General features: G+C 38.6%; 1 protein-coding gene across 1 annotated transcript in view; it reads right to left on the reverse strand.

Annotated features, from left to right (window-relative positions):
* LOC110544029 (vomeronasal type-2 receptor 116) overlaps positions 1–27,757 on the reverse strand; it is a 30,827-nt gene extending 3,070 nt beyond the window's left edge. Inside the window, exons 1-5 of the mRNA XM_060366271.1 lie at positions 27,573–27,757; positions 7,029–7,308; positions 5,863–6,663; positions 3,961–4,188; positions 3,580–3,703 (exon numbers count right to left, since the gene is read on the reverse strand). Coding sequence (XP_060222254.1) covers positions 3,580–3,703; positions 3,961–4,188; positions 5,863–6,663; positions 7,029–7,308; positions 27,573–27,757 — 1,618 coding nt within the window. The remainder of the gene's footprint in view (positions 1–3,579; positions 3,704–3,960; positions 4,189–5,862; positions 6,664–7,028; positions 7,309–27,572) is intronic.
* Between the last annotated feature and the right edge of the window lie 219 nt (positions 27,758–27,976).

Below are 27,976 nucleotides of genomic sequence, written 5' to 3' on the forward strand. Positions count from 1 at the left end.
TGTCATCACAACATGAGTAACTGTATTAAAGTGTCTCTGTGTTAGGAAGGTTGAAAACCAGTGGTTTATTTTTATTTTTATTTTTAAATTTTGTAACCATTTTCATCATTACTAAATAAAAATGGTATGCTTTTTCAGTTTTCTAAATACATTTAACTAGCAAGTTAAATGAAAAGAATTGCAATAGTATTATTCTGTGTTCAACTGATAAAGTTAATGCATTTAACACATTAATTTTTATTTCATACTTATGCCATGTTGTCATTTGAATAACCATAATTTTTACTGCAATATTTAAATACTTTATTCATTTCAACCTTTTATTATTATTATTATTAATTACACTTTATTCATTTTGTATCCCCCCATAAGCCCCTCCCTCCTCCCCTCCCGATCCCACCCTTCCTCCCCTTTCTGCATGCATGCCCCTCCCCAAGTCCACTGATAAGGGAGGTCGTCCTCTCCTTCTTTCTGATCTTAGACTATCAGTTCTCATCAGAAGTGGCTGCATTGTCATCTTCTGTGGCCTGGTAAGGCTGCTCCCCCCTCGGGGGGGGGATGATCAAAGAGCAGGCCAATCAGGTTATGTCAGAGGCAGTCCCTCTTCCCATTGTTATGTAACCCATTGGACACTGAACTGCCATGGGCTACATCTGTGCAGGGGTTCTAGGTTATCTCCAAGAATAGTCCTTGGTTGGAGTATGAGTCTCCGGGAAGTTCCCTGTGTTCAAATTTTCTTGTTCTGTTGCTCTCCTTGTGGAGTTCCTGTCTTCTCCAGCTCTTGCTATTTCCCACTTCTTGCATAAAATTCCATTCACTCTGCCCGACAGTTGGCCATCAGGCTCAGCATCTGCTTTGATAGTCTGCAGGGCAGAGGCTTTCAGAGGCCCTCTGTGGCAGGTTCCTGGGTTGTTTCCTGTTTTCTTCTTCTGGCTTTCAGAGCCCTCTGTGGCAGGTTCCTGGGTTGTTTCCTGTTTTCTTCTTCTGGCTTTCAGAGCCCTCGGTGGCAGGTTCCTGGGTTGTTTCCTGTTTTCTTCTTTTGGCTTTCAGAGCCCTCTGTGGCAGGTTCCTGGGTTGTTTCCTGTTTTCTTCTTCTGGCTTTCAGAGCCCTCTGTAGCAGGTTCCATTTCAACCTTTTTTTTCCCTCCTATTACTATGTTCTGTAGCCCAAAATGTGGAATACTTTTGTTGTTTATTTTTTCTTTTTTTCAGATGCTGAGCCTGATGGGCAACTGTTGGGCAGAGTAAATGGAATTTTATGTAAGAAGTGGGAAATAGTAAGAGCTGGAGAGGACAGGGTCTCCACAAAGAGAGCAACAGAACAAGAAATTTGAACACAGGGAACTTCCCAGAGACTCATACTCCAACCAAGGACTATTCATGGAGATAACCTAGAACCCCTGCACAGATGTAGCCCATGGCAGTTCAGAGTCCAAGTGGGTTACATAGTAATGGGAAGAGGGACTGTCTCTGACATAATCTGATTGGCCTGCTCTTTGATCACTTCCCCCGGGGAGGGGGGGAGCAGCCTTACCAGGCCACAGTAGAGGACAATGCAGCCACTTTTGATGTGAGCTGATAGACTAGGATCAGAAAGGAGAGGAGAACCTCCCCTATCAGTGGACTTGGGGAGGGGCATGCATGCAGAAAGAGGAGGGAGGGTGGGATCGGGAGGGGAGGAGGGACGGGCCTGTGGGGGGATACAAAATGAATAAAGTGTAATTAATAAAAAATTAAAAAAATATAAATATTGTAAGTAGAAACGTTGTGACACTGATAAGGAGATTAAAGTTACTATCTGCTGTCTAAAAACATTATTTATTATTTATTACAGTTTATTCACTTTGTATTCCGGCTGTAGTCCTCTCCCTCATCTCCCAGTCCCACCCTGCCTCTCTCTTTTTCCACTATGCCCCTTCTATAGTCCATTGATAGGGGAGGACCTCCTCTCCTACTATCTGACCCTAGCCTATCAGGTCTCATCAGGACTGGCTGCATTTCTTCCTCTGTGGCCTGACAAGGCTGCATCCCCCCAGGGGAAGGTGATCAGAGAGCCAGCCAATGAGTTCATGTCAGAGACAGTCTCTGCTTTCCTTACTAGGAATCCCAGTTTGAGGTTGACCTGCCTATGGGCTTCCTTTAAACAGGGCATCTAGGTCCTCTCTTGCATGGTCCTTTCTTGGAGTTAGCTGTCTCTGAAGGCCTTCCTGAGCACAGATTTTCTTTTTTTTTTTTGGTTTTGTTGATCTCCTTCTGAAGCCCCTGTCCCCTCCAAGTCTTGTTTTTTTTTAATAGGTGTCTGTGTTTTATTTGATTGTGATAGTGGGTTAAATAATACTGCCACAATGATTATAGGGCTAAGAATCATAAACAACATTTAGCCCAACACCCAGTTTTTTCTTTTTTTAAATTTTTATTATTAGTTACATTTTATTAACTCTGTATCCCAGCTGTATCCCGCTCCCTCATTCCCTCTCAAGCCCTCTCTCCCTCCCTCATCTCCTTCCTGCCCCTTTCCAAGTCCACTGATTGGGGAGGACCTCCTCCTCTTTCATCTGACCCTATTTTATCAGATATCTTTAGGACTGGCTGCAAAGTTCTCCTCTTTGGCCTATCAGGACTGCTCTTCCCTTGGGGAGTGGGGAGGTCAAAGAGCCTGCCATTGTGTTCCTGTCAGAAATAGTCCCTGTTCCCCTTACTATGGGAAACCAATAGGTTACTGAGCTACCAGGGGCTACATCTGAGCAGAGGTTCTAGGTTATATCCATACTATGGGAAACCAATAGGTTACTGAGCTACCAGGGGCTACATCTGAGCAGAGGTTCTAGGTTATATCCATACATGGTCCTTGGTGGAGTATCAGTCTCAGAAAAGACCCCTGTGCCTAGATATAATTGGTCCTTGTGTAGCTCCTATTCTTTCCACATCCCTCCATGTCTTTTTATCTCCTTTTTCTTTCATAAAATTTCCTGTTGTTTGTTTTTTCTTTTTTTTAATTAAATTTTTATTTTTTAATATTAGTTACAGTTTATTAACTTTGTATCCCAGCTGTAACCCCCTTTCTCATTCACTCCTAATCCCACTCTCCCTCCCTCATCTCCTCCTCCCCTTTTCAAGACAGGGTTTTTGTGTGTAGCTCTGACTGTCCTTGAACTCATTATAGAAAACAGGCTGCTCTTTAACTCATAGTGGCTTGTCTGTCTTCCTCCTAGAGTGTAAGTGTTGGTCTTAAAGATATGCACCATCATTCCCCAATTTAATGCTGAGCATTCTAATACGATTTTTTGGTCTAAATCCTACATCCCTTTCCACTTTGCTCATGTTAAAATTATATTTAACTATTTTCACACTGATCTTGACATTACAATTTAGTTTTATTGTTTATCTATTTCTACTCCCTCCTACAATAATTCCTTCAATGTGTCAGTTAACCCTATGTACTTATGAAAACCCTAGCATCTCTGTAAAATCATGTATTGCAGCATCATGACAGCTTCTTTATTACACACATCTACATGTTGGCTGCCAACTCACCTGTGCACAGAGAAGATCCACTACCAATTCGTAAGGCATAATTACCTGTCATGTTGGAAATTTCATTATCTGGACATGGGGTACAATCAAAACAGCAGACAGCCTTTCCTTTCTGAAGGGATTTTTGGAATCCTACACCGCAGGGCATACTGCATACTGAATGTGGTATCTAATAAAAGTCAGATATATACTAGTAAAAAAAATTGACCTACTCCACAATAAGGACTGTGATTTACACGCTCACTGAAAAATTTTATTTACGTACAGGTACAACAAATTAAAGAGTGACACATTATTGTGTTTTAAAATAGTATTATAGACATACTTTGATACATGTTTTGTTATACAAATTGTATATAAGTAGTTGATGTTTATAAACATTACTTATTCATTTATAATAAAGAATTATAGGTGAGTCCAACTTACCTGTCTAACGTCCAGGGCCCACTCTATCATGTCTTCAGTCATATATAATTGCTGACCATGCAGGAAATGTTTGGAAAATTTTCCTATTTTCACCTTAAGTCCAAGACCTGGTAGAAAATTCATACCGTAGAGAATGTCATATTCTGTATTCAGTTTTCCTTTATGATTCTTGTTGAACTGATATCCAGAAGGATTTGTAAGTTCGTTATTCTTTAGAAAAGGGGCCATCTGAAATACATGTATTATTTTAGTTTAAACTATGCCTGCACATTAGGGCATATAATCTGAAAATCTGAATGCTTCTAATCTCATTTATCTGTCCTAAAAATGTGATATTATTAGACGTCCTCAACATAGCAGAAGATAAGAAGATATCTAGAATTAAATATCATTATGCATTGGAACATCAGTTTCTTAGTGGAGTTAATGGCCTACAACATGTCGTGGTGCGTTTACACAATGAAATACTACTCAGCTATTTAAAACGAGGAAATCATGAAATTTGTAGGCAAATGGTGGGAACCAGAAAAGATCATCCTGAAGGAGGTATACCAGAAGCAGAAAGACATATATATATATATATATACTCACTTTTAATAGGATATTAGCCATATAATATAGGACATCCACAATAAATCCATAGACCTAAAGGAACTACATAACAAGGAAGACCCTCGAGTGGATGCTTAATTCTCATTCAGAAGGACAAATAGAAAAGACACCAGAAACAGCTGAAGGGAGGGAACAGGACTGGAACCCATCATAGATGTCCTCTGAAAGTCTCCACCCAGCAGGGGATCAAAGCAGATGCCAAGACTCACAGCCAAACTTTGGACAGAGCACTGGGAATCTTATGGAAGAGTGGGAGGATAGAAGACCCAAGGGGACAGGAGCTCCACAAGAAGACCAACAAAGCCAACAAATCTAGGCCCAGGGAGTCCTGCAAAGACTGATGCACCAACCAGGGACCAGGGAAGAGGGAGGGAGGGTAGAACCAGGAGGAGATGAGGGACTACAACCGGGATACAATAAATAATATTAAAAAATGATAATAAAAAAGAAAAAACCATCAAACACGGTTCTTATAATTTTTCTATCTACTCTTTGAAATAGATACCTGATCCCTGAGGGGAATGCTGTGATAAAGACATTTATCACCTTTGGGGACAAGTTCTTCAGAGAATCTCTGCACATTGTCCAGTTATGGGTCCCTGTATTAGTTGCCATCTACTTCGGGAAGAAACTTCTTTGATAAGGGTTAAATGGTGCCCTGATCTATGTCATTAAGAGTTGTCTTATTGCATGCTCATTTAGCAGAACAGTTTTTCCTTGGGCCCATGGCCTATCCATTCTGAGATTTTGGCTTCATTAACAGTGTTAGATATGGGTACTCTTTCATGGAATGGATCTTAAATCTAATGAGCAAGTTGTACTTAGGTTAGTTAACCACCTAATATTTGTGCCACCATCATGTAAGCATGCCATTAGTATAGATTTTAGGGCTTACAACTTGGAGAAATTGATGATTTCTGTTTTCTTCCAGCAGTCAGAACAGCACCTTCCAGCACTATGGATACTAGTTAGTAGGAGTGGGACTTCCAGTTGAGCACCAGCTCAATATCTCCATAGTCTGTGTCATCACTATGTATGTGGTGTCTTCAGCAACTGGGTCTTACGTCATATTGTGGAGAATAACCAATAACAACGATTATAATGCTTACAGTATGTTGTTGTCTGTTGAAGTTAACTTATACCAGTAATTAGGTTTATGTCATATTTAGCAAAAGGGTACCTAAATAAACCCTTTTGGGAAAAAGTATTGCAGAACACTTGTATTTAGAATCTATGGTAAACTTAAGTCCTATTTTTGACACTTATATTATTCAGTGGATATACTATTACCTGCCAGGAGTAAATTTCAAGTCCTTTCCCAGTATTCCTTGGCCAATGTTCTATTTGTTGAACAAGTACTTCATGAAGTGCACCAGCCACAGCATAAACAGCATTGTATAAGTTGTAACTTGTCTCTCTCATGGACACTTCAAACTGGTGCCTAGATAACCATTCTAGTAGGAGTTTGGTTGAACAATTTTTCAGTGTCTTACAATGAGCTGACAATGAACAGTTAAAATACATCCACCATAACCTGGCAAGGGAAGTATCTTTATTGTAGTTGGAAGGGTGCTCTGTCTGGATGAATTTTTTAAAACCAGAAATCTCAGAATGACGATGTGAAAAAATGAAAATCCCGTGGAAGGAGTTGAATGGGGAGTCTCCTCTATTTGTAGTCATGTCCCACTGTGAGGTGGTGATCCAGAGTCTCTGAATGCCTAAATGTTGCCATAGTCTAAAGTGTATCGTTAGAGTGTCTGTGTCCCCATAAATGATAATAACTTTTGCTGATGACATCATGATCTGGTTATTATACTTTGCAGTTCTTTTCTGGTATAACTGTATATTTTCTGTGATCATATTCACAAAGGCTAAACAGACTCTGTGTCTGTGCATCTCTCCTCTCAATTCAGAGAGAAATTGAATGCCTGGGTCATCATCTGAAACAACTAGTCCTACCCAATTCCAGCTAAAATAAACCACCAAGGCCGTCATGGCCACAGTCAGAAAAGTGTCCTTTGGAGACATCTGGTACAGATAAGGACAGTGTTCCTGGTCACTCAGGAGAGGATGAAATGGCCCATAGTGAAGCTAAAGAACAAAGAATTTAAACAATATGAAAAAGATAAATGCATAAATCTCTATTTCTAAGCATGATAAGTTAAATCTAGGATCACTGGAAAGTATGAATTATAATTACAATTCTACCTTTTTTGTGATTTTTCTCAAAAACCACTGATAAGACTGTATCTTACATTAAACCGCTTCACATCTCTACTCTTTCATATCTATTTACAATAAAGGTGTCATGTACATGCTAGAAAATGAATATTTATGCTTCAAACTCTGTATTAGAATAGATATAAAACAAGTTTATGGCTTTCAATCTGTTTTGGTACCCAGAATGTTGGCAGGAAAGGAGACAGGGTTTCATTATAAACCCAACCCAACCTCACCTGTGGTACTGCAAAGATGTACATGAGTGGCCCAAGTATAACAGATGAAAACCACCTTGGTCCTGTAAGTACACTTAACAATCTTCTTTCTCGTCTACAGTTGTAGTTAGGAAGAATTACATCTCTGTTTGAGAATATGCTAGTTATTTTCAGATCTTTCTTTTTAGCACACGCGACCGTAACTATCAGAGAAGTATTGGGTAAAACATGAATGTCCCTGTTTATTTGTTTTATTGCAAAATATAGAGACAAAATCAAGTGGATGTTCTTGGTTGTCAATCTGAAAACAGAACATAATGATCACTAGAATTTAGGTTCCAAACATGATAGATTTAGATCATATTCACTGTATTGATTATGTACTGAATGCCTTCTCCTGATCCATTTCAGTGTCAACACAGGTCCCATTTCTATGGTATGTGAGAATATGAAAGCTGTGGAAGAATATAAAAATATTTGAAAGTATTTTTGGGGGGATAGATTTCACTCAAATGGGACTTTTTTATTTTTGAAAATTCATGTAGTTCACCTCTGTCTGTGGACATGATTCAGAGCCTGTGTGCTGTCCATGTACCAGAAAGTAGGCATTAGCCAGCACTAAGTCTGCTCATTGCTTTATCTTGGAATTTAAATACTTATGGTATGTAAAAAATTAATAAGCCATCAATATCTAAGACCATAACGTAGTAAACAAGAAATGGTTAGTCAAATCTTACCGGATTAAACTGTTCTTAGGAGGTTTGGGATTCATAGACAATGTAAATAACATTTCTTATTCTTCCCTCTCCTTTTAATTTTTGAGGCTGTGCAGTTTTGAGTGATAGAAGGCTGAGGATAACATAACTGCTTATTATAGCAATAACTTATAACAGTTATTATAATAACTGGCGGGAGGGGCAAGATGGCGGCGCCGGGAGGACTCTCATTCTGAGCAGCAGCACAGCAGGATCAGCACAGTGACCAGCAATCAGAACTCTCGGCCATAAAACACAGTCATTGTGTTTCCCAGGTGAGAGGATACCCCACGGTGGGGGATTTAATCAGCTTTTAACTCACCCAGCTAAACCGCGGAAGAGATCCTGGTTCTGCCAGAGGCTTGGCTGCCGGCCACCAGCCCCAGCCCCAGCCCAGAGCCACAAGCCAGTGTCTCTGGTCACGGTCCCAGACTGAACCTTGGGCACCACACTATCAGAGACTGGAATTTTCAGTCGAGAGATAACCCCAGGGTACAGGAAACGATTGGGACCGGCCTTAGGTCACCCAGACATCCCCTGGAAAAGACTCGGGCGGGTTCCACGGGCACCCCAGGAGCCAGCCCGGAGCCAGAGCCGGGGACCCAGGTTCCGGCACAGAGCCCTGCCTGCCTGCGCGCCTGATTCGCCGCTGGAGATAGAAACGGCGGGTCTGATCTCAGAGCACTCAGCTCACCCCCAACCTGAAAAGGTCCCCGGAAAATTGCCCATCTGAGGGAGGCACTCAGGCTCCCAAAAGCCGCAAAGGCAGACACAGGCAGTTTCTGCGCACCAGACAGCTGGCAGAGACTGAGCCGCCATCACACAGCTGTGCTCCAGTCACAGGCAAATTTCTGTGGCCAGCCAGCTGGCGGACATTGAGCAGTGTGCACCAGGGCAAAAAAAGACACTAGGAGTCCGTGTCTCCAGAGAATCCACGGGGAAGGAAAAAAACTGTACTGATCTAAATCACCCAATCCTTCCCTAGAAAAAGTCTAGCAGTCTAGTGGGGCCGAGGCGCCAGCACTCAGCTGTGCTCTAGACACAAGCACAAACAGTTGAGGCGCGCCTGATGTCCAACTGGGTCACAGCAGCTGATCATTAAATTTGCAACAAGAAACCCAGAAACAGGGCAGCTGCCCTCAGGACTTCCCTGGGTGAGAGGAGAACCCTCTCGACTAACAAAGACCACAGTTACCACTCAGGTCTATATCCCTGAGGTGAGCAACTCCTGAAAAAACACCAGCCATCAGGGGACTATACCCAAAAAGCTGAGAAGACATCCTTCAGGAAAAACCAGCTTTCTGCAAAGGGGATTCTCTCCACCACAGGATCCCCAGGAACCACCAGAAAATAACCCCAAACTCCTAAGATAACACAATGGGTAGAGGCCAGCGTAAAAGCTCAAGCAACAAAAGACAGAGCAATATGGCAACTCCAGAACCCAGTTACCCAGGGGCAAGTAGCCCTGGACATCCCACCATAACTGAAATCCAAGAAGATGACCTAACAAGTATGCTCATGAAGATGATAACAGAGGAAACAAATAAGATTCGTAAAGACATAGAGGAAGATAAACTCAAACAGAATATTGCCATCCGTAAAGAAATAGAGGAAGCTGCAGCCAAACAGTTTATGGCCTTTAGAAAGGAAATGCTTAAAACACTGAATGAAATGAAAGAAACAGAGTTGAAGGAACTAAAAGAAAAACAGGAAAGTACAATCAGACAGGTGAAGGAAGTAAACAAAACAACTCAAGACCTGAAGATAGAATTGGAAAAATTAAAGAAAACACAAATGGAAGAAATAATGGAAAGGAAGAATCTAGGGAAGAAAACAGGAACTACAGAGGTAAGCATAACCAACAGACTATGAGAGATGGAAGAAAGAATCTCAGGTGTAGAAGATACAATGGAAGAAATCGATGTATCTGTCAAAGAAAATGTTAAATCTGAAAAATTCCTGACACAGACCGTCCAAGAAATGCAAGACAATATGAAAAGACAAAACCTAAGAATAATAGGTATAGAGGAAAAAGAAGACTCCCTTCTCCAAGGCCCAGAAAATATTTTCAACAAAATCATTGAAGAAAATTTCCCCAAGCTAAAGGAGAGGCCAATTAGAATACATGAGGCCTACAGAACACCCAGCAAATTTGACCAGAAAAGAAAATCCTCCCGCCACATAATAATCAAAACAGTAAGTATACAGAACAAAGAAAAAATACTAAAAGCTGCAAGGGAAAAAGGCCAAGTAACATATAATGGCAAACCCATTAGAATCACACCTGACTTTTCAACAGAGACTATGAAAGCCAGAAGGGCCTGGACAGATATCATGCAGACCCTAAGAGAACACAGATGTCAGCCCAGGCTACTATACCCAGCAAAACTCTCAGTCCTCATAGATGGAGAAAACAAGATATTCAATGACAAAAACAAATTTCAACACTACCTACAAACAAATCCAGCATTACAGAAGACACTGGAAGGGAAAATACAACCCAAGAAAGCTAGCTACATTCAAGAAAACACAGGAAATAAATAACCTCACTTCAGTAAAACAAAAAGCAACCAAGCACACAACCTGATGACCACAGCCAACATCAAAATCAAGAGATCTAACAGCCACTGGTCATTAATCTCTCTCAACATCAATGGACTCAACTCTCCAATAAAAAGACACAGATTAACAGAATGGATACATAAACAAAACCCAGCAATCTGTTGCATACAAGAAACACACCTAAGACACAAAGATAGACATTACCTGAGGGTAAAGGGTTGGAAGACGACTTTCCAAGCAAACGGACCCAAGAAGCAAACAGGAGTAGCCATTCTAATATCTGATAAAATAGACTTTCAACCAAAATTAATCAAAAGAGATGGGGAAGGACACTTCATACTCATCAAGGGAAAATTCCACCAGGAAGACATCACAATCCTGAACATCTATGCCCCAAATACAAGGGCACCCACATTTGTGAAAGAAACATTGATAAAATTTAAAGCACATATAGATCCACACACATTAATAGTGGGAGACTTCAACACCCCACTCTCAACAAAGGACAGGTCAACCAAACAGAAATTAAACAAAGAAACAATGTCTCTGACAGAGGTCATGAATCAAATGGACCTAACAGACATTTACAGAACTTTACACCCAAACACAAAAGAATTTACCTTCTTCTCAGCACCTCATGGAACCTTCTCCAAAATAGACCACATAGTGGGTCACAAAGCGAGCCTCAACAGATACAAGAAGATTGAAATAATCCCATGTATCTTGTCTGATCACCATGGAATAAAGCTGGACCTCAACAATAACAGAAATAACAAAAAGCCTACACACACATGGAAACTGAACAACTTGTTACTAAATGACAGCTGGGTCAGGGAAGAAATAAAGAAAGAAATTAAAGTCTTTCTAGAAATCAATGAAAATGAAGACACAACATACCCGAACTTGTGGGACACAATGAAAGCAGTGCTAAGAGGAAAGTTCATAGCACTAAGTGCCTTCAAGAAGAAATTCGAGACAGCTCATTCAAGCACCCTAATGGCTCACTTAAAAACCCTAGAAAAAGAAGAAGCAGACACACCAAGAAGGAGTAGACGGCTGGAAATAATCAAACTCAGGGCTGAAATCAATCAATTGGAAACAAATAAAACAATTCAAAGAATCAATGAAACCAAGAGCTGGTTCTTTGAGAAAATCAACAAGATTGACAAACCCTTAGCCAGGCTAACTAAAAGGCAGAGAGACACCACCCAAATCAACAAAATCAGAAATGAAAAGGGGGATATAACTACAGACACTGAGGAAATCCAAACAATCATTAGGACTTACTTCAAAAGTCGATATGCCACAAAATTTGAAAATCTAAATGAAATGGACAATTTTCTTGATCGATTTGACTTACCAAAGCTGAACCAGGACCAGGTAAATCAACTAAATAGACCTATATCCCCCAAAGAAATAGAAGCGGTCATCAAAAGTCTCCCATCCAAAAAAAGCCCAGGACCAGATGGCTTCAGCGCAGAATTCTACCAGACCTTCAAAGAAGAGCTAACACCAATTCTCTTCAAACTATTCCACAAAATAGAAACAGAAGGAATATTACCAAATTCATTCTATGAAGCCACAGTCACCTTGGTACCTAAACCTCACAAAGACTCAACAAAGAAAGAGAATTTCCGGCCAATCTCCCTTATGAACATTGATGCAAAAATACTTAATAAAATACTTGCAAACCGAATCCAAGAACACATCAAAGATATTATCCACTATGACCAAGTAGGCTTCATCCCAGGTATGCAGGGGTGGTTCAATATACGGAAATCCATCAATGTGATCCACCATATTAACAAACTGAAAGAAAAAAAACCACATGATAATCTCCCTAGATGCTGAAAAAGCCTTTGACAAAATCCAACATCCATTCATGTTCAAAGTATTGGAGAGATCAGGGATACAAGGCACATATCTAAACATAGTAAAGGCGATATACAGCAAGCCTATAGCCAACATCAAACTGAATGGAGAGAAACTTAAAGCAATCCCACTGAAATCAGGGACAAGACAAGGCTGCCCACTCTCTCCATATCTCTTCAACATAGTGCTGGAAGTCCTTGCTAGAGCAATAAGACAGTTGAAGGAGATCAAGGGGATACAAATTGGAAAGGAAGAAGTCAAATTGTCGCTGTTTGCAGATGATATGATAGTATATGTGAGTGACCCCAAAAACTCTACCAGGGAACTCCTACAGCTGATAAACACCTTCAGCAAAGTGGCCAGATACAAAATTAACTCAAAAAAATCAGTAGCCCTCCTGTATACAAAAGACAAAAGGGCTGAGAAAGAAATTAGTGAAACAACACCCTTCACAATAGCCACAAATGACATAAGGTACCTCGGAGTAACCCTAACCAAGGAAGTCAAAGACTTGTATGAAAAAAATTTCAAATCTCTGAAGAAAGAATTAGAAGAAGATATGAGAAGATGGAAAGATCTCCCATGCTCATGGCTTGGTAGGATTAACATAGTAAAAATGGCCATCTTACCAAAAGCAATCTACAGATTCAATGCAATGCCCATGAAATTACCAACACAATTCTTTACAGACCTGGAAAGAAAAATTCTCAACTTCATCTGGAATAACAAGAAACCCAGAATTGCTAAAACAATCCGAGGTCCGAGGATTGTTCAAGGTTCCTGAATAAACTGCATTGAAAAAAAAAAAAAAGATTTGTTTTTTCTTTTTACCCTTTATATTTAATATATTTTAACAGGATATATTGATATTTCCTCTTTTTCCATGGTCTCTCAATAGTAGTTCTGGCTAGCCAATTTCTTTTGTGTGTATCTGGAGACCAAGCTAGTCTCAAAAATTAGAGAAATCCATCTGCTTTTCTACCCCTAGTGTTAGGATTAAAGGCAAGGGTACATATGCTTGTCAAGTTTGACAATTTTTAAAAAACAATAATTTGAATAATTTCAGTATTTTTACTTATGAGTGCTTATATTTTATATAGTCTGTATTTTGTAGTGTTTAACAACTACATATTAAAATATGTACTATATTGTTGCTATATATCTGCTATTATATTAGATGAACAATTTATGTACTTTTTAATTCTTTGTTTTCCATGCTTAAATAACTTATTTCTAGAGTGTTTTATTAATTTAGTTCTTAAAAATTCTCTTCCATTCATAAAGACCTAGATTCTGCCTTGTTTTATAGTTCCTTAGCATTATGAGATGGATCTGTTTTATTCTCCATTGTTGAGTTTGCTAAATAAACCATTTCTATTACACTTACATGAGTTTTTAATATCTGAAAATCATAGAATTGTTTTCCAAATAAAATTATCTTGGAATTAATCTGTTCATCTTATTTTTTGATGAGTCATACTGTGCAGACTGCTCAGACCCTGAATAATCTTTTAGCCAATGTAGCTCATGCCTTAGATGTACAAAAAGGAATTAATGGTCAACTAAAAGGAGGCTTGATGGTGTTCAATCAGAGGATTGACCTCGTGCAGGAGCAAATTGATACCCTATGGCAAATCACTCAACTTGGCTGTCAATGAAAGTATGCTGGACTTTGTGTCACTAGCATACAACATGAGAATTTTTCCTGTGCTGCAAATCTGTCTAAACAATTGTCTAGCTATATTTTAGGTAATTGGACTGGAGAATTCGATACTACGATGGAGCAGCTGAGAGTGGCCATTGTCACAGTAAATACTACCAGAGTGGACGCAGGACTAGCCACAGGATTATCATCATGGATTGCTGCAGCCATGAATCATCTGAAGGAATGGGCGGACATGGGAGCATTAGCAGGCCTTCTGGTGTTGGTCTCCTTGGTTTGCCTGTGGTATATATGCAAGATTAGAGTCTCACAACAGCGTAATGCAGCCATGACCATTCAAGCCTTTACAGCCATTGAAGCAGGACATTCTCCCCAAGCATGGTTGGCTACCATCAAAAGCTAAAATGATACGCTCAGGATGCGAGGCTAAGCACTGCACTCAGGGTCAGCCACTTTGGACCCAGAGAAGAGCATGTCTGATTGCATGCAGGTTGATGCCCCAGGTCCCGCCTCTGAGAAAAAGGTATCGGTTGGGTCTGATGCTCTTTGGGTGTATGACACCTAAATGAACATAGGTACAAAGTCCCAATTTATTTCTAATATCAGATCAGACCTCTACTCTTGCCTGATGCATCTAAAACAAAAAGGGGGAACTGCAGAGAGCTGCGTAATGTTGCGCCTTAAAGATGGAGCTGGTTTCCGCCTTCCACCTTCCCAATGGTGGTGAGTGCTCTCTGTCACGAACAACTCCACATTTGGCTAAGGCTGAGGATCTGGCTTGCTTCCATTTATGTGGACCTATCTGCATTGCCCACATGGCACGCTGGGGTTGGCTACCCAGAGGCTATTTAAGCTGTGGGCTGGCTTTCCCCAGGGTCAAATGCTTGTTCAAGGTTCCTGAATAAACTGCATTGAAAAAAAAAAAGAAACTTTAGGGGAGTAAATGAAGTCATATGGGGACTATAAAGAAAAGTTGTTCTTATTTTACAATTTATCTCAGTTCAATCCAATCCCACTTGTTAAGCCAGTATAGTGAAATGGAGTAAAAGTACTTGCAATTTCTAAGTTTTGTGAGATGGTTCTTTCTTGAATTCTAGTATACTGGTTATATCAAGGAGCTGAATACCCTTGGAGATTAAAGAATACTTGTACTGGTGCTACACTTCTTTTTAGAGGTCATAAGCTGTTGGTATTTTCTCCTCAAGCAGATTTTGTTGCACTAGGGACATGTAATAAATATTTTCTAGTGATCCTAAAATCTAGGCAGAACATGTATTTTAAATACACATTTTATAGTATTAGCATTTTGTATGAATAAATAGCAATTGAATTAAAAAATACACTTAATTTTCATGAACACATTAAATTAATAAATTTTCACTCTTATTTTTGAGATTGCAATATAACTAAATCATATTTCCCTTCTTTTTTCTCCATCAAAAACCATCATTATCCCACATCTTGCTTTCTATAAAATCCATAGCCTCTTTTACTCATTAATTGTTACATACTTTCTTTGCAATCTTGTTTGCTTCTATGCTAAGTCTCTGGGCTCTCCAGCCTTTGGGTTCTGTCCCATCAGTCAGTGTTACGGTTGGCTTTCTCTCCAGGTATGGGTCTCAATCTGGAACAGTCATTGACTGGCCACTACCACAATTTCTGCACAACTTTTAACACAGTCCCATTTTTTAAATTGGATTATTTGGTTTAGGTTCTTTAGTTCTTTATGTATTTTGACAGTTAGCCCTCTGTCAGATGTGGAGTTGGTGAAAATCTGTTTCCATTTTCTCAGTTGTCATTTTGTCCTATTGACAGTGTTCTTTGCTTTACAGAAGCTTTTCAGTTTCAAGAGGTCTTATTTATTAATTGTTAACCGTAGCACCTGTGCTATTGATATTCTGTTTAGGAAGTTGTCTCCTGTGCCAATGTGTTCAAGGTTATTCCCCACTTTCTCTTTAATTAGGTTTGGTATATCTGGATTTCTGGTATTGTCTCTGATCCAATTGGACTTGGGTTCTGTGCAGGTGATAGATATGGATCTATTTGCATTCTTCTACATGCTGACATCCAGCATGTAGACCAGCACAATTTATTGAAGATGCTTCCACCCATTGTATATTTCTGGCTTGTTCATAAAAAAAAAATCAGGTGTTCATACGTGTGTTCACTTATGTTTGGGACTTTGATTTGATTCCACTTATCAACCTTTTTGCTTTTATGCCAATACCAGATACTTTTCATTACTATAGCTCTGTAAAAGAGCTTGAAATCAGGGATGGTGATGCTTTCAGAGTTCTTTTATTGTACAAGATTGTTTTAACCATCCTGGAGTTTTTGTTTTACATATGAAGTTGAATGTTGTTCTTTCAAGATAACAGACATTTATTTATAAGAATATAAGTATATTCTCCTAAACATAACCTGCTCATTCTACATAATTTGTACATGTACAAATTATATAATTTGAATGCATATTTTCAGGGCTAACAATTAGGAATTGGATAACCAATGGGTGTGTTCTTCATTATAGAAGACTTTTTCTCATTCTCAGCATTCATCAGTGATCTGTAGTTCTGTGTGTAGGACTGAGGCCTGGTGAGCTTTCCTCATTATACTTTGGCATATCTATTGCTGTCATCCTTGTTTAGCTTATTTAACACAAACATGTTGGTCAGACCTTATGTGTGTAGCTTCTGACACTACTAGGAGACATAGTATCACAGTAAACTCTCTGGTCTTCTGTCTCTTTATATGTTTCTGCCGCCTCTTCTGCACTGTTCCCAGGGGTTTGGGTACAGTGATTGTTTTGTAGATGTGTCTACTAGGACTGGGCTCTACTACTCTGCATGTTGATTGGTTGTGGTCCTATGCAATGGCTTCATCCATTTCAAAGAGAAGTTTTTTGATGAATGGTAAAGAATACACTTAATTTTGCTTTACAGAAGCTTTTCATTTTCAAGAGGTCCTATTTATTGATTGTTGATCTTAGAGCTTGTGCTGTTGGTGTTCAGTTCAGGAAATTGTCTCAAAATGACAGCCTACAGCCTGGAAAAGGATCTGCACCAACCCTATAACTGACAGAGGGCTAATATCCAGTATATATAAAGAACTCAAGAAGTTAAAAAGCAACAAATCTAGTAATCTAATTAAAAAATGGGGTATGGAGCTAAACAGATTTTTCTGTAGAGGAATATAGAATGGCAGAGAAACACTTAAAGAAATACTCAACTTTCTTAGCCATCAGGGAGATGCAAATCAAATAGACCCTGAGATTTCACTTTACACCTATCAGAATGGCTGAGATCAAAAACTCAAGTGACAGTTATATGCTGGAGAGGATGTGGAGAAAAGGGAACCCTCCTTCATTGCTGGTGGGAATGCAAACTTGTACAACACTTTGGAAATCAATCTTTCTCAGACAATTAGGAATAGTGCTTCCTCAAGATCCAGCTATACCACTCCTAGGCATATATCCAAAATATGCTCAAGTACACAACAAGGATATTTGTTCAACTATGTTCGTAGCAGCTTTATTCATAATAGCCAGAACCTGGAAACAACTCAGGTGTCCCTCAGTGGAGGAATGGATACAGAAATTGTGGTACTTTTACACAATGGAATACTACTCAGCAATTAAAAACAAGGAAATCATGAAGTTTGCAGGCAAATGATGGGATCTAGAAAAGATTATCCTGAGTGAGGTATCCCAGAAGCAGAGAGACACACAGGGTATATAGTCACTTATAAGTGGATGCTAGACCTATAAGATAGGGTAAACATACTAAAATCTGTACACCAAAGGAAACTAATCAAGAAGGAGAATCCTGGGTAAGATGATCAATCCTTACTTAGAAAGACAAATGGGATAGACATTGGAATTAGGAAAAAGCAGGAAACAGGACAGAAGCCTACCACGGAGGGCCTCTAAAAGACTCTACCTAGCAGTGTATCAAAGCAGATGCTGAGACTCATATCCAAATTTTGGGCAGAGTGCAGGGCATCATATGAAAGAAGGGGAGTTATTAAGACTGGAGGGGACAGGAGCTCCACAAGAAGAGCATCAGAACCAAAATATCTGGGCACAGGGGTCTTTTCTGAGACTGATACTTCAACCAAGGATCATGTATGGATATAACCTAGAATTCCTGCTCAGATGTAGCCCAGGACAGCTCAGTATACAAGTGGGTACCCTAGTAAGGGGAACAGGGATATCTATTTCCATAGCTGTATCCTATATGGTACTACCAATGTTTTTTTTTTTTTTCTAATAGTATCAGGTTTCACATTTAGGTCTTTAATCCATTTGGAGTTAGTTTTTGTACAAAGTGATAAATATTGTTATAATCTTTTCATGTGAATATCTAATTTGCCCTATATTATTTGTTGAAGATGCTTTTTATCCTATTTATTTTTTTGGTAGCTTTGTCAAAATTAAGTGGCTAAAATTTTGTGTACTTTATATTTTAGACTTTGATTTTGTTTTCTCTAAATATCTATTTTGTCCAGTATCATATTGTTTTTATGACTGAGGATCTGTAATATATCATGAGATCTAGAATGGTAATTCCTCTAGCATTTGTTCAAGACTTTTATATTTTTCTGATTTTTTTGTAGTTCCATATGAATTTTAGGATTTTTTTTCTATTTTTGTGAAGAATGAGATGAAGATTTTGTTTGGGATGGCATTGAATATATAAATAGCTTTTGGTAAGATGGTCATTTATTATAAGATTAATTATATCAATCCTGGGATGCCTTTTCATTTTTTCTTTCTCATCTCTTTCTTGAGACGTTTAAAATTTTCTTTGTAGAATCTCTTCACTTCCTCAGTTCGGTTTATTCTTAGATATTTATTTTATTTGAGGCTACTGTAAAGGGAAGTGCCCATGATATCCTTATTTGTATATTTGTTGGTGTACAGAAAAGTTACTGAATTATTCAATTTGATTCTGTGCCCTGACACATTGCTGAAATTGTTACTATTTTTAGAAGTTTTCTGGCAAAATTTTTGGGATCTCTAATGTATAGCATATAATGCTACTCCACACAGGGATAGTTTGACTCTTTCTTTCCTTACGTTATCCCTTTAATTCCCTCTTTTTGCTTTATTGCACCAGCTATTACTTTGAGCACAGTATTGTAAAGGAGTAGGGAACTGGATATCCCTATCTTGTTTCTGAATTTAAGTGGGATTGTTTAAGGTTTTCTTTATTTAGGATGAAGATGGCTGTGGGCCTCTCATATGTAGCTTTTATTTTGCTATATTCCTCTTGCCCTGCATTCTTTAGGACTTTTATCATGAAGTCATGTTGGATTTTGTCAAAGGCCTTTTCTGCATTGATTGCAATGATCATATGATTTTGTCTGCAAGTCAATTTATGTGGGTTTTGTTTAGTGACTTGTGCATGTTGAACCACCCTCACATTTCAGAGCTAAAGCCAACTGGTCATGGTAGATCATTTGTTTGGTATATGTTTGTAATATGTTTTTAAAGATTTTTTTTGAGCAATTTTGACACTATGTTCATCTGGAATATTGGCTTGAAGTTTTCTTTTTATATTATATTTTATTATTAGCATGATACTGGCTTCATAGAAGGAGCTTTGGAGGGCTCCTACTGTTTCTATTTTATTTTTTTAATTTTTTATTTTATTTTTATTAACTACAGTTTATTCACTTTGTGTCCATCACCATCCTCTTCCAATCCCACCTTTCTTCCCTCTTCTTCTCCTATGCCCTTCCCCCAGTCCAATGGTAGAGGAGGGCCTCTTTCCCTTCCATCTGACCCTTGTCTATCAGGTCTCATCAGGACTGGCTTCTTTGTCTTCCTCTGTGAACTGGTAAGGCTGCTCCTCCCATCAGGTAGAGATGAGCAAAGAGCCAGCCAATGATTTCATGTCAGAGATGGTCCCTGTTCCTATTACTGGGGAATCCTTTTGGACACTGAGCTGCCATGGGCTACATCTGTGTAGGGGTTCTAGGTTATCTCCATGCATGGTCCTTGATTGGAGTATCAGTCTCAGAAAAGACCCCTGTGCCAGATTTTTTGGTTCTGTTGCACTCCTTGTGGAGCTCCTGTTCCCTCCGGGTCTTTCTATCTTCCCCTTCTTTCATAAGATTCCCTGCACTCTTGTTTTGTTTGGCTAGCAAAACAAGAAGAGGTTCTGGAGTAAGATGTTCAATCTTCACTTAGAAAGATAAATGGGATGGTCATTGGAAGTAGGTGAAAACAAGAAACATGACAGAAGCCTACCACAGAGAGCCTCTGAAAGACTCTGCCTAGCAGTGTATCAAAGCAGATGCTGAGACTCATAACCAAATTTTAGGCAGAGTTCAGGGAATCATATAAAAGAAGGGGGAGTTAGTAAGACCTGGAGAGGATGGGAGCGCCATCCCCTATCAGTGGACTTAGAGAGGGGCATGGGAGGAGATGAGGGAGGGAGGGTGGTATTAAGAAGAAATGAGAGAGAGGGGTACAGCTGGATACAAGGTAAATAATATGTAATTAATATAATAATAAAAGTATAAAAAAGTTTGGCTATATGAATCTCAGCATATATTTTGATACCCTGCTGGGTAGTCTTTCAGAGGCCCTCTGTTTCCTGTTTCCTTCGTCTTCTGATGTCCATCTAATTTGCTTTCTGAATGAAGATGGAGCATCTTACCAGGGTCCTCCTTCTTGATTAGCCTTCTTAGGTGTACAGACTTTAGTATGATTGTCATATATTATATTTCTAATGTTCACTTATAAGTGAGTATACACCATGTGTGTCTTTCTGCTTCTGGGATACCTCACTCAGGATGATCATTTCTATAAGTGGGAAAGAGCCTTGAACTCATTGGCACAGGAGACAACTTCCTGAACAGAACACCAACAACACAGGCTCTAAGAGCAACAATCAATAAATGGGACCTCATGAAACTGAAAAGCTTCTGTAAAGCAAAGGATATTGTTGTCAAGACAAAATGACTGCCTACAGATTGGGAAAGAATCTTCACCAACCCTATATCTAGAAGAGGGCTAATATCCAGTATATATAAAGAACCCAAGACATTAAACAGCAAGAATTCAAGTAATCCAATTAAAAAATGGGGTACAGAGCTAAACAGAGAATTCTCAATAAAGGAGTATCAAATGGCAGAGAAACACTTAAAGAAATGTTCAACGTCCTTACTCATCAGGGAAATGCAAATCAAAACAACACTGAGATTTTACCTTACACCTATCAGAATGGCTAAGATGAATAACTCAAGTGACAATACATGCTGGAGAGGTTGTGGAGAAAGGGGAACCCTCCTCCACACTGGTAGGAATGTAAACTTATACAACCAGTTTGGAAATCAGTCAGGTGCTTTCTCAGACAATTAGGAGTAGCACTTCCTCAAGATTCAGCTATACCACTCCTGGGCATATATCCAAAATATGCTCAAATACACAACAAGGACATTTGCTCAACCATGTTCATAGCAGCTTTATTCGTAATATCCAGAACCTGGAAACAATCCAGATATCCATCAACGGAGGAATGACTACAGAAATTGTGGTACATCTACACAATGGAATACTACTCAGCAATTTAAAACAAGGAAATCATGAAATTTGCAAGGAAATGGTGGGATCTAGAAAAGATTATCCTGAGTGAGGTATCCCAGAAGCAGTAAGACACACACAGTATATACTCACTTATAAGTGGGTACTATACCTATAAGATAGGGTAAACATACTAAAATCTGTACACCTATAGAAGCTAAACAAGAAAGAGGACCCAGGTAAGATGATCAATCCTCACTTAGAAAGACAAATGGAGTGGACATTGGATATAGGAGAAAACAAGTTAACAGGAGAGAAACCTACCATAGAGGGCCTCTGAAAGACTCTACCTAGCAGTGGATTGAAGCAGATGCTGAGACTCATAACCAAATTTTGGCCAGAGTGCAGGGCATCATATGAAAGAAGGGGGAGTTAGTACGACTTGGAGAGGACAGGAGCTCCACAAGGACAAATATATCAGCGCACTGGGGTGCTCTATGAGACTGTTTCAACAACCGAGGACCATGTATGGATATAACCTAGAACTCCTGCTCAGATGTAGCCCATGGTAGCTCAGTATTCAAGTGGGTACCCTCGTAAGGGGAACAGGGACTATTTCTCACATGAACTCAATGGCTGGCTCTCTGACCTTCTTCTCCCTGAGGGAAGAGCAGCCTTGCTAGACCACAGAGGAGGACATTGCAGCCAGTCCTGAAGATACCTGATAAGCTAGGGTCAGATGGACGGGGAGGAGGACCTCCCCTACCAGTGGACTTGGAAAGAGTAGGGAGGAGATGAAGGAAGTAGGGTGGGGTTTGGAGGAAATGAAGGAGGGTGCTATGGCTGGGGTACAAAGTAAATAACCTGTGATTAATATAAAAAATAAAAATTATTGAAAAGAAAAAAAAGGGGTACAGAGCTAAACAGAATTCTCAATAAAGGAACATTGAATGGCAGAGAAACACTTAAAGAAGTGCTCAACATCCTTAGTCATCAGGGATGTGCAAATCAAAAGGACCCTGGGAATTCACCTTATATCCATCAGAAAGGGGAACCCTCTTCCAATGCTGGTGGGAATGTAAACTTGTATAACCACTTTGGAAATCAATCTGGAAATTTCTCAGACAATTAGGAATAGTGCTACCTCAAGATCCAGCTATACCACTCCTACGCATATATCCAAAAATGCTCAAGTATACAAAAAGGACATTTGCTCAACCATGTTCATAGCAGCTTTATTCATAATAGCCAGAACCTGGAAACAACACAGATGTCCCTTAGTTGAGGAATGGATATAGAAATTGTACATTTACACAATGGAATACTACTCAGCAATTAAAAATATATCATGAAATATTTTTTATTTTTATTTATGTTTTTGTACTCATAGTTTTTAAAAATGTTTTTTTGTTTCAGTTTGTTAATATGGTGGATCACATTGATGAATTTCCATATGTTGAACCACCCCTGCATGCCTGGGATAAAGCCTACTTGGTCATAGTGGATGATATCTTTGATGTGTTCTTGTATTCGGTTTGCAAGTATTTTGTTGGGTATTTTTGCAGCAATGTTCATAAGGATGATTGGCCTGAAAACTACAAATATGAGCATTATCAACAAAATAGAAGAAATGAAATTGAGAAACTCAGACAGAGGATAGGAGAAATTGATATACTGAAAAAGAAAAAGTTAATTACAAAAAGTTTCTGACACAAACAATTCAAGAAAATTTGGACACTATAAAAAGACCAAACCTAAGAATAATAGGAATAAATGAAGGAGGAAATCATTAGCTCCAATGCCCTGAAAATATTTACAACAAAATCACAGAAGAAAATATCTCTAACCTAAAGTCAGGGATTCCTTGTAAACATACAAGAAGTGTACAGTACAGCAAATAGATTAGACAAAAAAAAGAAAATCCTTCCATCACATAATAATCAAAACACTAACTACAAAATAAGGAAAGAACATTAAAAGCCACAAGGGAGTAAAGGCCAAAAATGTATAAGGGCAGACCTATTAGAATTACATGAGACTTGTCAACAGAGACTTTAAAAAGCCAGAAGGACTTGGGCAGATGTGTTTTAGTCTCTGAGAGACCAAAGATGCCAGCCCAGACTACTATACCCAGCAAGGATTTCAATCACCATAGGCGGAGAACACAAGGTATTTCATGACAAAACCATTTTTAAAGAACATCTTTCCACAAATTCAACCCTTAGATGATAATAAAAGGAAAACTCTAACACGATGAGGTTAACTATACCCCCAAACAGGAAATAAATAATTTCATACCAGGAAAACAAAAAGAAGACACAACACACACACACACACACATACACACACACACACACACACACACACTACCACCACCACCACCAACATCAAAATAGAAGAATTATCAGCCATTTGTCATTTATATCTCATATCTCTTAACATCAATGTACTCAATTCCCCAATAAGAAGACAGAGGCTAATAGAATGAAAGTGAAAACATGATCCATGATTCCGCTGCATACAAGAAACATGCCTTGACATCAACAATAGACATTACCTCAGAATATAAGGCTTAAAAAAAGGTTTTCCATGCATACAGAACCAAGAAGCAAGCTGCAGTAGCCATTTGAATATCTAATAAAATAGACCTTCAAAGAAAATTAATCCAAAGAGATGGAGAACAACACTTCATACTCATGAAATAAAAAATCCACCAAAATGACATCTCAATTTTGAACATCTATGCCTCAAATGTTGGGTAGCCACATTTGTAAAAGTAACAGTACCCAAGCTTAAATCACACACCAAACCACACATGTTAGTAGTGGGAGAGTTTAATACCCAACTCCCACTAATGGACTGGTCATCTAGACAGAAACTAAACAAAGAAATAATGAAACTAACAGATGGTATGAATCATATGGATCTAACAGATATTTATAGAACATTTCACCCAAACCCAAAATATATTCTTTCTTCTCAGCACCTCTTAGAACCTTCTCCAAAACTGACCATATATTTGGCCACAAAGAAATTCTATTTAAAGAAATAAAAATTTAATTAAAAAAGAAATTTCAATGGATACAAGAAAATTAAAATAATTTTCTGTATCTTGTCATTCCACCATGAATGATAGCTGTACCACTACAGCAGCAACAAAGAAACTACAAAACTCATAAAAACTGAACAACTCTCTGGTCAATGACCAGTGGGCCAAGGAAGAAATGAAAAAATGAAGATTAAAAAAAAAAAAAAAACCACTTAGAGAAAAGGAGGCCTTAGTAGTATCTTCTTTTCTAGGTCTTTCAGAACTAAGATAGTATAGCTAACACTCCTAGATATGATTCATGTATGGTAAATAGTCATTAAATATTAGTTAAGACCATGAATTTTATTAAAACTATGATTTCAATGAGTTATTGAGTAGTTGTTTTCTATAGTCAACGCCGCTCTATAGCCAAACCATGTTTTATTTAAGTTTAAATATTTTTATCACAGAATAAATTCTCAAAGCTTCTCCATAGCATATGAAGACAAATTCATTACCAAGACTATCATGTACGTACTAGTTTGCTTCCTGGAATGGCAAAGGAAGTAGGACTGAAGAACAACGACACATAAAAATATTTGGATACCTGAGGCATATATGTCTACATGAGCCATTTCTCTTATTAACAAATAGTGAACTTAGATTTCTTATATGTAAAAAGACAAAGTCAGAAATTTAGATAGGAAATTTTATGTCTTTGTCATGCTTTTTAAAATATCTCATAACTTAGAAAAATTTAAAGTATTTTTTAGACCTCTTTCATCTTATACCATGTAAGTATGTATGCATGGTTAGTAAAAGGACCTTTGATTTCAATTATTTGTTTTACAGACATAGCATTTCCAGCAAGAAAATTAAGGGAGATCATATTACTTAGGGACATTGGCTCATCAGATGATGAGATTGGAGTGTGAGTGATAAGAGGAAGCCCAAATGCTCTCATTTGAAGTCCAACAAGACAAAATTTCCCTCCAAAATTCTGAGGGCCAGAGGCTTAAAGGGTGCATAAGCACAGTTGAGTCACACTTTTTATTTTCTCTTTCAAACACCACTGACCTTTCCCTCAGATCTTTCTCAAATCTGTCTTGTCTATTGGACCTCAGGATCATCTTTCCCCTGTACCATTTTATTGCAAATATAGCTTTATTATGTGCTCACTCTCGGAATGTTTCTCACCATTCATCTCCCATAAAAATATATTTGATATCTAGGCCAGTGATTATCACACACTGTATTAATCCAGCTTCACTAAACTTCCCCCTTCTTCCATTTCTTAGAAAATTCTCTCACCTGATCCACAGTCCCAAACATTCTCCTCTACTTTGGATTTAATTCATTCATATGCTATTGGTAACTGAATAAACCTTTGTCCCAAACTGTAAAACCCCACTGCGTTGGACCTCACAGATACAACATTGTCCCACATTAAAGAGTATTACCAAACTTTTGCTTTAATTGTAACAATTTCCTTAGCCACACTAGGAGATATTTGCCATGATTTTCCCAACACAAATTCCAGATTCTACGCATCATGTTACTGAATAAAATGATAGGCTACCATAAAAATCAACAAGTATGCCATGTATATTTTCTCATAATAATCAAATATTTTCTATCACTAGAGAAAGAGGAAATAGTGATGCTAATGTATGATCAATGTAATAAATTTTAAAATAGTGGGCAAAATCATAATTGGAGAGTATAAAGTTGATAAACCATCTTCAATAGTACTAAACTTGACCAAATTTGTAACCTTAATATTCCTCTCACAGACGTTGGCAGGTACTACACTAAGTAACTTCCATTCTAGAACATGACAAAGGAAATAGCAAGTTAATACTTGAAGTGGCATCTCCTGTTCTAACAGGTGAAGAAATATTCTACTCAAACAACCTAAAGAGATTCTAAATATATTTCTAACATAGAACTATAATAAAGATATGACATTTTAAATACAACAAACCTGTGGCCTTGCAGATGATCAAATGAAACAGAATTCAAAGGAAAGAATAAAATTGTCATAGTGACAATTTTTTTTCTATTCTTGGTTGTACCTACAAGTCATAGTAATGCAGATAGAAATGAAGAAATATAGATTATTCAAAGAAAAGATAAATATCTCTATAAGAAATGTCCCCATGAAGAAGATCAGATCAGAAATATCAAGATCATTTCTGCACAGGAATTGGGCTGTTTGTACTAATGGAAGGAACATTACTAGCCATTGAAAAAACCACTTTACTCATGACCAAAGCTTTGGCAAGGTACAGGGAATCATAAGAAAGAAGGGGAGTTACTCTGATGGGGAAAGGATAGGAGCTCCACAAGGACCAAATATATCTGGGCACAGGGTCTTTTCTGAGACTGACATTCAACCAAGGACCATGTATGGATATAACCTAGAACCTCCACTCAGATTTAGCCTGTGGTAGCTCAGTAACCAATTGGTTTCCCAAAGCGAGGGGAACAAGGACTATTCCTAACAGGAACTCAATGACTGGCTCTTTGGCCTCCCCACCCCCGAAGGGAGGAGCAGTCCTGTTAGGCCACAGAGGAGGGCTTTGCAGCCAGTCCTGAAGATACCTGATAAAACAGGATCAGATGAATGGGGGGGAGGTCCCCCCCATCAGTGGACTTAGAAAGCGGCACGGTGGAGATGAGGGAGCGAGGGAGGGACTGGGAAGGAATGAGGGAGCGGGACACAGCTGGGATACAGAGTTAATAAAATGCAACTGATAAGAATAAAATAAAATTAAAAAAAAAGAAAAAACATTTTACTGCAGCGCTTAAGAAATGAACTCAAGGCCAGCTTTGCACTGTGTTTCTGGGGGATGTTATATGACCATATCAAGAAAGAAGTGTCACTATTAGATGCATCACTCTAGGAGGTAGAAAGATTATGTCATTCAGCCTGGCAACTGTTATTCTAAAGGGATGCTTACTCATCAACAACAGAAAATCCCTAATTTAGAAACAGAGAAATAATCAGCACCAAAATACAAAACAAAATTTTGTTTCACCTTGGGGGTTGGAAATACGGAAAGTAGGCACAAAGAATTATGGTTAACTGGTCTATGGCCCGAGTACACATTATTAACTATGATAAACATAAATGAATGAAAGAGGTACTTACTGAACATCTATATTTTCACTGAAATGATCATGCACCAGTGGACCCTGTCTTGTATAAATGTAAAAAAAACAATCATCCTCCACAACTCCATCCTTCTTTTCATTTCTCCAAAAGCACTTGGGATGTGTCATGCTTAAAAGCAAGAAAAACTCCAGGATCAGAGAGAAAAACACCAAAGATAACATTTTTTATCACATCACCTATACCTTGAGCTTGAACAAAGGGCAATATGAATCCTTAAGCAGAAACCTAAGGACACCTGCAGTACACTTGTGTGTCTCTTTATTATTATAGTTACTATGAAAAAGCATTTATGACCCTCAGTACTTTTCTATCCTGCCTGTTCTTCTCCTCTGGAGGATTCGTGAGCACCTTCTGGCCTGGGGCTCTCCATCTGACTATCT

This window comes from Meriones unguiculatus, chromosome 14, assembly GCF_030254825.1.
Source record: "Meriones unguiculatus strain TT.TT164.6M chromosome 14, Bangor_MerUng_6.1, whole genome shotgun sequence".
In the NCBI taxonomy this organism is placed as follows: domain Eukaryota; kingdom Metazoa; phylum Chordata; class Mammalia; order Rodentia; family Muridae; genus Meriones; species Meriones unguiculatus.